This window comes from Astatotilapia calliptera, chromosome 3, assembly GCF_964374335.1.
Source record: "Astatotilapia calliptera chromosome 3, fAstCal68.1, whole genome shotgun sequence".
In the NCBI taxonomy this organism is placed as follows: Eukaryota; Metazoa; Chordata; class Actinopteri; order Cichliformes; family Cichlidae; genus Astatotilapia; species Astatotilapia calliptera.
In genome coordinates, this window is record NC_137424.1 from 70278666 (window position 1) to 70290342 (window position 11677).

The following is an 11677-nucleotide window of genomic DNA, read 5'->3' on the forward strand; positions in this document are numbered from 1 at the left end:
TGTGGTTGCTAAGGTGATGCTATGAAGTCAAACTTGTCTAAGGTGTGTCATAGAAAACAGCTGACAGGGAGGTACGGGTTTGATTGTTGTTTGTGGCTTTGTAGTGCAGCCAGTGACCAAACCAAGGTCACCATCCTTGTTTGGTCACTTTTTTCTTTATTTTGTCTATTTGCTCTCAGTGGATAATATTTCCATTTCCATGCTGATGATCAGAACAGTGTTTGAGGGTTTCAGAGATTTCTCACAACAACAGTAAGTGTTTAAAATTACATTTGAGAGGTCACCTGGCAGGTCGAGTGAAGTCCGTGAGCTTCAGATGGATTACCAGATCGTTAATGAATCTGTAAGTCCAGCTGAACCAGGATTAAATCTTCACTTTACTGGTTACAGATGAATGTCATGTCGAAAACACGTAAAGCATTTAGTGGTTAAGCTTTTACTCAATTACTTTCAGAGGTAGGAAGTAGAAAGTACAAATATTTTGTTCCTGTACTTTGAATTTTCAGGTATCTGTACTTTACTTGAGCATTCATTTTTCAACAACTTTTTACTTCTACTCCCTATATTTTGAAACAAATATCTGTATTCCTAATAGTTTCAGAAGAGACTCATTATTTCAAAAATCAAACCTATCTGAGCCTAAACAGTAACACAGGAAAGGCAATCCTATTCATGTATTAATCACCTGGGGATGTCACATAAAAGGATGTAAAAGAGGCAAAATCATGTATGTCAGGGATTAAAGTGGGTTGGTGGGTTTTTGTTCTGTTTTGTTTGGTGCAGGCGTCTTTAATTTGTGGTTGCTGCATGTAGCCACATCTATCTAACACTACAAAAGAGGAGCATAAAGGGAGTAATGTTTTGTTAAGTCGTTTCAAATGCAGTGTTTCAATCAGCTCAACAAACATCAGCAAACACACAAACTGTTTGTGCTGCTGTATTTCACAGGGAGAGAAAAGACAGAGGAAACTCCACTCAGAGATGGAGAGAGATAAGACAGACAGGATGGGAGAGGAAGAAGAGCGCTTAGATTTAAAGGTAAGGACTGCTCAGTGGGATTTGATAAACTGGAAATTTTTACCCTACATGTAAGTCCCTGTTTTTAAACCAGATATTGAGTCTGTACATTTGACAAATGGTTAAAGGTTGCATCAAAACTCAGTTTAGTGGAGTTTAGTGCAGGATAAACTGGTTAGCTTGCAGTAATGTGATTTACCACTCTCTCTTCTCTGGCAGATACTAAAATAGTGAAGGTGTAAAACCAACCTACTCTAAAACCATGTCCAGAACCGGCTGCACCTTTGCTCTGTAGCCAGACCACAAACCAAACCCCACCATGAAATTATTGGGAAATCTGATTCTTTTCCCCACACCGAGCAACGAATGGGCTGTTCAGTAGGTTTGTCACCTGGAGGTGGTTTCCAAGAGTAAAATAAACAAATAATTGTCTTTAGATTCAGTGACATTAACACCAAACAAAACATCATCCTCAAAATTGTATTTGCATTACTGTAAAAGTGAGCTTACAGCTATTCCCTTTAGGCTCATCACATCTGCCTCCATCAATATGTAACCAAACAAAGTAGATGCAACTTCACTCAAAAACCTAAATACAAAGAGACAGCAGGATAACCTTTATAGTAGTTTGCCCAAACCATTTACACACAATAAACAAAAAAACAAACAAACTCCAATACAAAACAAGCACAACAAAACACAACTAAACCTTAAAAAAGAAGAAAAATAAAAAGAGTTTATGACAAGCACTTTATTGGTGCTGCTGAGCAGGCATTGTGTTTTCAAAGTCCTCAGTCCTTGGCCACGCCTTTTGCTCAGACAGGAAACAGCCACCTATATATATACATATAACGGAAACATTTTTAGAAAAATCACACAATGCTATTATAGCTGTGCTTCATAATATCACTGTTAGAGTTACGTACAGACATTACTGAATTATATTAGTGAAATAACTGTAAACCACACTAATGAAGTGAATGAACGATTTTACCCATGTGTGGCCGATGCCATCACATTTGTTAATTATAGTGCAGTGTGACTTACAAAGTTTCTTAGTAATTTTTAATTACCAGGAAATTTATAGCTGCTAAGGCGGGTCAGCTGGAAATCTCCAGTTTACTTTTTAAAGCAGCAGGCAAACTTATAGATCTGGAGTTGTTAGTGCTACTGTGTGTGCTAAGTACATGTTCATATGTGGAGACAGGTGGAAATATACTGCTCTGTTTCAAATACCTAATTAGAGGGCATCCATCCATCAGTCCATCCATCCATCCATCAGTCCATTCTCTTCTGCTTATTCTTTTCAGAGTCTCCATTAGTGGGGACAGTAATGCAGTAATGTTACTTAATTACTCACTGGAGAAACTAATTTATTATACAATTTTTAGGATAGGTGTTACTCTGTCACGTGACCTGAAACGCATTTTCATATAATTACCAGTTAAAATAAACATGAGGCTACAGTCCCACACACTAACACAAATCCCAATCCTACTTAGAACACAAAATAAAACAGTGCAACAAAAAGCAAAGTTTAAACCCATTACATTACTCGTTTACTATAATATACTACTATACTGTTATTATGGTAACATGTTCCAAAATATTGCTTACATCCATCGCACTTCCCAAACAGAAATATACAAGTGTCTCTGACTTTCAATCAAACCTGTCTGACTGAAGTTTGTCAGCATCAAGTTAATAACTAAATAACCACTTTAACCTAAATCGCTTTGATAAGAACTACTTTAGAAATCCTCTTGGGGCAAATTTGTCAGTAGTGATTTTTCGTTTATTAATAGATTTAATGAAATTCTAAAAAAGTGACCCACAAACCAAAGGATTAACACGGTTTGTCAAAGTAAATGTTGTGCCTCAGCGCTACACAATGTAATGTGTTTAAGTAAGTCCAACTTTTACTTTTTACAGGAAACACTGTTTTCTCCTCCTGTCATTTTTAACGTTCGTTACAGATCGGGGAGTAAGTGCGTAGTGTTTGTCCACAAATCCATCACTTCCGTTCAAATACAGCTGCAGCAGTATGCTAGCAACCACAATAATTACTGGGAGAATTTTGTCATCCTGTCGGAAAATTGTTACTAGGGAATTTTTCCCTAGCAACAGGTGATTGCCAGGGGGTCGCTGAACAGCCAGTGTGACTCCCACTGTAGCAGACATTCCCCCGTTACTGCCATCAACCTGCAGGAGCTCCTCAGAACCTGTGGGGATTTTTGCCTCATGATCCGTGGTTAGCTGGTTGTTAGCGGACCACTGTGTTACTTGGGTCTTAGCGCTTGTACTTTTTATTGGGTCGTACCTGAGTCACGTGCCTTAAAATAAGGTAAGTCACATGACTTCATTACCTGGAGAACCCACATTAGCTAAATACGGAAATGGCTCCTCCAACATATGCTCCGCTTTGCTCCATTTCGCTGTTGGTCGGCGTCTTCGTGTTTGTCTCAGCAGGTGAGATTTAACTTTTGAAACTAAAGAACCCCCCCACAGAGATAAACAGAAGGAATGATGTTTGTAATCGTGTTTAATTTTTCTGTGGGAAATTTCACGATTACGTTCAACTTTAGAAAGTGAAAGAAGCCCGAGTTCACAATCCAAGATGGCGGCAGTGCTTGTAAACATTAGTGAAAGTTTAAAATTTGTAATCTTAATCTTAAATCTGGGATGGCAGCAGCCCTGAGCTAACCACTGTTAATTAGCAGTTGTCGGTAAAGAAAGGAAAACAGAATTTGTTTTGCTCCCGAGCTACGGTGGAGGCCTCACCCATGGACTCCATGGACTCCATGCTAGTTTGTCGCCCTGTGGCATAGTCGGTTATTCCATAAGTATCAATGCTAGAAAAGTTCCACAGTGAAATTACAATCCCAAAACGTTTTCATTGGGAGAAACGTTTCGTTACTCATCCAAGTTCTTCAGTCTCAGCTGACTGCAGGTTTCTCCAACCTTATAAACAGTACATTTGTACAATCACAGAAACCAGCCCACTAATGAACAATGGGCTGGGAGGTCACTTTCTTAAACATTAATATGCATTTGTCATAGCCAGTGATCAGACCAATGAACAATGGCCATGAGTACCATTCACAGAGAGTTGGGGAATGGCTGTAAGATGGTGACAGATGTACCCTTAGGCCCCCTCCTCGATTCAGAGATGATCTTTCCCTTTTCATGTAAATGGCCTCCTTGACTCCGCGCCGCGGTCAAACCAGCGTTCCTTCCTCTCCAGGATGTGCACATCCTCATCATTGAAAGAGTGTCCACTGGCCTGTAGGTGAGAATCAACTGCGGTACCAAAAAAAGGATAGCATAAGCTCAAGTCAGCACTCAGAAACTATCTGTGGCGCACTCACATAGTGTGATATGTTTTGTAGAGAAGGATGTGACTCTGAAGCAAGATTAAGAAGTTGGCAAGTTAACTCGAGTCAGTTTTTAGTTTCATGAAGGTGGCTCTTTTAATCGCCATGGTAACTTTCTGAACAAAAATCTCTATTTTCTCTGATGACTTTCTTTGGCGTAAGCACTTTGTATGACGCTGATTATCTGCTGAAGGAATATGAATTAATGTGTTTACCTTAGTAATATCCTTAAGAGTCAGACAGTAGCAGCATAAACTATATCTTGTTCTCACAAGTAAATAATAATAATAACAGTAATAATAATGCTTTTGATCGTTATATTGATGTCTCTGGTTGGAGAAAGTGATGGTCAATAGTTTCTAAGAAAGAAGAATGAAACGTGAACCAGACACTTTTTGTGAGCGCACACTGAGGCTGAAGCGGAAAGGGTTAGCAAAGAAAGCTGATAATCACTGACACGATACTGATCGTCTCTGACTGGAAAGAATCAGAAAACATTATGAATCCTAAAGGAAATAGTGTCATATGTAAACCTTGGTATAGCAGATAACGTTGCACAGAGCCAAAAATCAGTTTTGATAATGAAATGTCATTCATGTATTTTTCAAGTAAAAGTATAACAGTTATATTTCATGTAATCTGTGTGCTATTATTTATTTAGTTATTTAGTCTCAAATAAAACTTATTTATTGCAAGAGAACTGAAGACAAACTGAAACGTAAAAGAACAAACTTGTTTAGATGATCAGGTTTTGTTCTTTCTTAAATAATTAGACATGGCACACAGGAACATGTACATGCATGGATGTACAATAGTTTTGAATGGAGAGGCTGTACCTTCCTAAAAAATGGAAGATATCCAGCACACTCCTTTACTAAATACTTCAAAGCATGCAAAAGCTTTCCAGTTAGAAACAGAATAAACACATATTTATCTGTCCAGAAAAAACAAAACAATGCAGGTAAAGCAGAAATATTTCCTGCTGTGTGTATATTAATGTAAATTTTCATGAAACATGTTCACGATCACAGACACAGATCAGTAGATTAATAAATGATCGCACTGACTTGCCCGGGTGCTTCTTAAGTTGTGAGGGGCACGAGGCATTTGCAGTGTTGACATTCTGATTTTGCTGGACAAAAAGAGAAGTAAAAAAAACCCCAACCTTACAGCAGTTTCCTGAAAAACGCTTAATCACATAGCACGACTTTCTGCTCAGCAGATCGTGGCATCATCTCCAAATAGAGGCAACTGCTGCAGCAAATAATAGTGGCATCTGTAGGTGCCACTCTAGGTACCAACTACAGCTACAGCTGTGACCTGTACCTCTACCTACTGCAGCATGAGGCTGGGAGGAGTCTGTGTGATGTTAACACAAACTCCATCCACTCTCTCTGTGAGAAGAATATGTGTAAAGAGGAGTTTACAGTCCAGCAGAGGCGGTGCAGCCACTGTTCAGGGACTGTCTGCATGCAGAGAGCTCTGCTGTCAGCTGTGCAAAGTATGTGATACAACCGGTCTGTGGTTCGTTCCTGCTCGTGTTGTTGTTGGTTCGTCAGCCAGCCGGAGAGAAGAGAGCAGATCTAACATAAAAAGAGCTGAAGTGAAAACGAGTGTGAAGAACAATGAAAATGTCTCTGCAGTCACAGATTCCTGTGTCATCCACTTCCACTAATGCACAGTCAGGATTTTGATGGACTACACTGGAGGGCATCTGAGTCAAAACCTGTCTCCCCCTGCTGTCCCAACAGAAACCTTTATCAGATGGACACATAAATGACACTTTGTGTGTATCAGTGTGATGTGTTGTAGTGTCAGGAGTCAGTATGCAGCTACAAAGCTTTTAGTTCAGTGTATACAAACAGCTGTAGCTCCATAAAGGCAGCATGCAGAGACTGTGTGTTTTTTCTTCTTTAAACTTTTTACTTCTTTTCTCCTCTTTCAGATCAGAAAATCATCCCAGCTAAATCTGGACAGAAGAACGTCACTCTGCCAAGTCGAGCTCCAAACAACAACGTCATTATTATTGTAGAGTGGAGCAGAGCTGACCTGGGGGAAGAATATGTGCTTCTGTTTCGGGATAAGAGGTTCAATCCAGACGAACAGCATCCATCTTTTAAGAACCGGGTGGATCTGCAGGACAGACAGATGAAGGATGGAGACGTGTCTCTGATTCTGAAGGATGTGACGGTTAATGATACTGGAACATACGAGTGTCGTGTCGTCCAAAGAGAAGCAAAGCGCAGGAAGAGAGGTGTTTTAGATAATGAGCCCATCAGCAGCATCTACCTGAGTGTTGATCCTCCAGGTGAGTGAGTAGAGTGTGTGTGTGATCAGAGGTGAAGCTGCTTCCTGGTTGTTGATGTTTGTTTCTAAAGATGTTGTTGATGAGACTTTGTAGAAAGCAGCTGGTCTGAGTGATGTGATCAGAGTGCAGTAGATAATGTCTGACAGCAGTTTGAAGAGGAAATGGATTCTGTTCTGTTCTTTACTCATCACCTACCTGACAGCTGACACCTCACACCTGTTTCTCACCTGCAGGTCAGACAGGAGGAGACACAGAGGTTGGAGGGAAGGAGGCTGGACCTGTTGGACTGATCGCTGGTCTTTCAGTTTCTGCTGTGCTTCTTGTTGCTGCTGTTGTTGGATTCTTGATCTACAGAAAACATGAACAACAGCAGAGTCAGGATTCATACCAGCCTCCCGTTGAATCTCAGCCTGTTTGAAATGTCAGCTTAACTGTGATTCTTGTGCTTTTATTTTCAGTCTTGTCACTGAACATGTTGAAAGACAGAAATCTATAACACTAAACATCTATCAGGTACCTGTCAGACACGTCCAGATTTTAGTTTGGATTTACATTTTACATCTAAAGAAAAGAAAAAGTTCATTGCATTATAGACAGTTAATATCTGTCTGAAAGCATTAAGAATCCATTGATCAAATGTTACTTTTTTGACCAATTTTTAAATGTAATTACATTAAAATGAAACCAACACATTTCATTGTAGCTGCAGAGTCCGACATTTCCTTCCTTTGACCTGGAACGATTCATTCAGTGGGAAGCACAGGCTTCATTGAACTTTACCTTCCATGAAGGAGACTCTTCAGTCTGTTACTGTCCAATTGTTACTTCATTTTAAATAATCCAAAAGCTTTTCATATATTTCTGCTTTATTTCTATATAATTTTTTTATGCTAATTTGTTCACTGAGAAAGTTTCACATATGTTAGTCCTTAATGGATGTGGGCTGTTTTTCTTTACATTTTCTGTGGCTGTAATTATTAGTAGTATTATTTTAATCAGAGGCTTTCTGACTTCGTGAAACTGGTGATGCCGGTTTTATTTTATTTTTATTTCACCTTGAATTGTTGTGCATGTGTCCAATCACCATGACCATGTCATATTCTGTTTTTACCCACATAATAAACAGAAACTCTAAAAGATATACAAGCCTTCAAGTTTTCATATAAAAAACAGAGTTGAGAGGGTATTTGAAGTGTAAACTGGGCCAGGTTATGCGTTCAGCATTTAGTTGGCGCCCATCAGAGACCAGACCTATATTATTTTAAATATTACATCTAGAAATCATATAATTAGACAAATAAAAAATTTTCTGTTAACTTTAAAATGAAAGATGTACAGTGTGATAAGATGCAGATGACCCGGAAGTTAGCAGCTCACAACATGACCTCAGAGTTTGACTGGATCTAAGGGAAGGAGCCAGGTTACCTTAACCAGTACATACCCTGCTGCACCTAACAGCCAAATAAATATATATAAGATATTTCTGTTTTGCCTGCGTTCTTATTTTATTTGTTTAGTTTTTGGTTTTACAAAGACGGCATTGAGATTGAATTCTGTGCTATAGGTAGGAGGATAGAAGAAATAAGGCACACATTGGAAAAATAAAGCAGGAAAACATTCTAGTATCTGTTTATGTTAGTTAGGGGGCGAGCCCAGTGTAGTCCTAGCCTGTTTGGCGCCCTGGGCGAACACTCCCTCTGGCCATTAACATCAACACACTTTGGGAAGGTCTGGCTAAAAGGAAGAGATGTTCTTCATGAAGGTCATCAAGATTCATAAAGACATTGTGTTGATCTCCTTTCAAACAGTTTAAGGTAAATAGTGATGATGCAGTTGAGTGTATTTTTTATTTTATATATTATATATTTTTAGCTCCAGCTGTTGATAATAATATATGTTTAGAAAAATACTAGAAAAAGTAATATAAAAATGTGTAGGTGTAAACCAGGGGTGGCCAACTCCAGGCCTCAAGGGCTGATGTCCTGCAGGTTTTACATGTGTCCTTGATCCAACACAATGGGCTTAATGGCTAAATTACCTCCTCAACATGTCTTGCAGTTCTCGAGAGGCCTGGCAATGAACTAATCATTGGATTCAGGTTTGTGGACCCAGAGTGATATCTAAAACCTGCAGGACACTGGCTGTCGAGGCCTGGAGTTATGTACCCCTGCTGTAAACAATACTGTTCAATTTAAGATAAATTTGACAAAGAAAACTCGATTAGAAGAACAGGTGTTCCAGCAGACAACGTTTCCTTTCATAATTGTGCTAATCACATACTTGTGCAAAAATAAAAGGCCTTCTGTAATCATTAAAACTCAGCTGTAGTGATTGTGCTGATCTGCTTGTATCCATGTTAGTGTTTAAAGTCCAACATCTCCCTCTAGTGGCCAAATATAAACCATGTGTGAGTATGAGTTTAGAAGAGTTTGACAAAGAAAACCCAACAGATGTTTCAGAAGACATTTTCCCTTGTATATTAAGGCTCGTGTACTTGTGCAAACATCAAAGAGCATCAAACTCAGTTGTGTTGAAACCTCAATTTGATGATCTGCTTGTATCCATGTTAGTGTTTAAAGTCCAACATCTCCCTCTAGTGGTCATATATGAACCATGTGTGAGGATGGTGTTCATGTAAATGTGAATCATAGTGTTCCAGTCAGTCATCAGTGTGTCTCTGCACAGCTGTAATTAAAATGTGTTCAGAGGGCCTCAGTGTCTGAATGGTTCCAGTTCAGCTCCATAACAGCAGCGTCCCTGGTTTGATTCCTGTGTTTCAGCTCATATCTGCCTCTCTCACTGAGGGGGACGTCCACTACATGGACATGATTTGTTCATCAACCAAACTGGAGATCACTGAGAGCAGAGGACATCTTACTTGTTTCTGATTGTTCTATCCAGCTGTGTGAATTGCCAAATGTCTGAGCAATCTCATTGCATTAAAAGATACGTGTTTATAGTTTATATCTTGCATTTAGTTACCCACTGTGTTTGAACCAATAGAAAGCTGGTGCTCAGAGCAAGAGGGCGGGCTTTACTTGGTGTCAGTGATAGAAATGAAAAAAAGCTCAAATGAGTGAGAAGGACGATGAAGGAAACATCTGTGCTGTGTCTGCTCTGTAAGTAGAATCTCTGTGTTTGTTTGAATTCTTGTACTTTGACTGTCTGCTCTCCTGATAACTGATGATGGAGGAGAAGACATGAAAAACAAATCAGGCTGAATTCAAGTTCAAAACACCACGAGGACCAACTGCAGGTCTGAACTGACTCTTTATCTTTGCTCAGGAGTCGAGGAAACACAGCAGGCAGTGAAAAGATCAAATCATTCACTCATTATATCAACACAGCTACACAGTGGACACATAACTTTGTGGGATTTACTTTTTCAGTCGTTTGTTGTCCGAACGTAACTTAACCTGCTAAGACCCGAACTCTTCCACAGCATGCATTTTTAATTTCTCTTTGATATTTGGGCATATTGGGGCCCGATGAATGTAAAAACAAAGAATTAACAGATTTTTTTTTACCTTATTTTTGTTTTTAAGAAAAATAAGAGCCACATAGGATATTTGTTTAAAATGTTGATAGAACAGTAGCAGTATAATGTCCTCGTAAGTGGATATCAGGCCCATGTAGAGCAAAATTGAGTATTTTGGTCTAAATAACCCGAAATGTTATGTCCACATATGTGGATGCCAGAGAATATCAGAGAGTGATGAGTTTGTGTGTTTGTCAGCTGTTTGTGTGGAGTTGTTCTTTATGTTCACCTCAAATCAACCTGAGTGTCATTTCTCTTTAGTTCTGATCTCACTGCTGAGCTGCACAACAAACCAAGGTCAGTAACCTTCTTCTGTCACAGTTTAAACCTGAGAAATGCTCACTGATATGACCTGATTGGGTTGATGGATTAACAGATCATCAGTTTTTCATTGTAACCCTCACAGCTCGTCTGACTGTGAGTCCCAGCAGCTCTCAGTTCTTTAAAGGAGACTTTGTGTCTCTGAGCTGTGAGGAGGACGACAGCTCTGCTGGATGGACTCTGAGGAGAAACACAAGCAAACAACAGAGGACTCAGTGTGGAAGAGACTGGGGAGATCCAGCTACTTTAGCTAATTCTTCCTGTAACATCAACTACATCTTAAAACAGGACAGTGGAGTTTACTGGTGTGGGTCCAGAGAGGGTCCCATCAGTAACATGGTTAACCTGACAGTCACTGGTAAGCTGAGTGTGTGGAGTTAGTGTTGATGAAGCTGTGTGTAAATGGATGAAATGCTGTAGTTTGTCTCTGTGTTGAGGTGGATCAGTGATCCTGCAGAGTCCTGTCCTCCCTGTGATGGAGGGAGATGACGTCACTCTGCTCTGTAAAACAAAGACCACTCCCTCCAACCTCCCAGCTGCTTTCTATAAAGATGGCTCCCTCATCAGGAAGCAGCCTACAGGTCACATGACCATCCAGCATGTTTCCAGGTCTGATGAAGGCCTCTACAAGTGTGACATCAGCGGTCATGGAGAGTCTCCATCCAGCTGGATCACTGTCACAGGTGACACACTCACCTGTCTGTGTTTCTGCAGCTTTCAACATTCACAATGTGACGACAACTTAATGACTGTGTTTGCTTTATTTTAGGGGAACAAACCACCACACCTCCACCTACATCCACACCCCCTCCTGATTCCACTTCCATCACTCTTCGTCCATCACCTTCTCCTGTTGTTCTCTCTGTGTTGTCATGTGTTGGATCAGTGTGTCTTGTGTTACTAGTTCTGTTGGTGAGACGATCAGTTCACGGGAAACCTGAAGGTGAGACTCTTACTTCTCTTACCCACTTCTCTTCTGGTACCAGCAGCCACAGATTGAACCACCAGACCCGGTCATGATGATGCTCAGCATTCACATTCTTAGAGGCTTTACTAGATCACAATCTCACACACACACTTCTAGAAGTTCAATAATATATCTACTGGTGTCCTACACCA

At 39.9% G+C, this 11677-nt stretch overlaps 1 protein-coding gene across 1 annotated transcript; it reads left to right on the plus strand.

Annotated features, from left to right (window-relative positions):
* Nucleotides 1-3349: 3349 nt before the first annotated feature.
* On the plus strand, nt 3350-7840 carry LOC145425733 (coxsackievirus and adenovirus receptor homolog). The gene is made up of 3 exons (XM_080299062.1): nt 3350-3486; nt 6337-6699; nt 6933-7840. Exons 1-3 carry the CDS (start codon nt 3414-3416, stop codon nt 7115-7117), a joined length of 621 nt encoding a protein of 206 aa, XP_080155188.1. The 5' UTR covers nt 3350-3413; the 3' UTR covers nt 7118-7840.
* Nucleotides 7841-11677: the final 3837 nt, after the last annotated feature.

Coding starts and splice junctions, on each gene's coding strand:
- LOC145425733 (XM_080299062.1), top strand. CDS start 3,414: ATGGCTCCTCCAACATATGCTCCGCTTTGCTCCATTTCGCTGTTGGTC. Junction 3,487..6,336: donor CTTCGTGTTTGTCTCAGCAG/GTGAGATTTAAC, acceptor CTCCTCTTTCAG/ATCAGAAAATCATCCCAGCT. Junction 6,700..6,932: donor CCTGAGTGTTGATCCTCCAG/GTGAGTGAGTAG, acceptor TCTCACCTGCAG/GTCAGACAGGAGGAGACACA.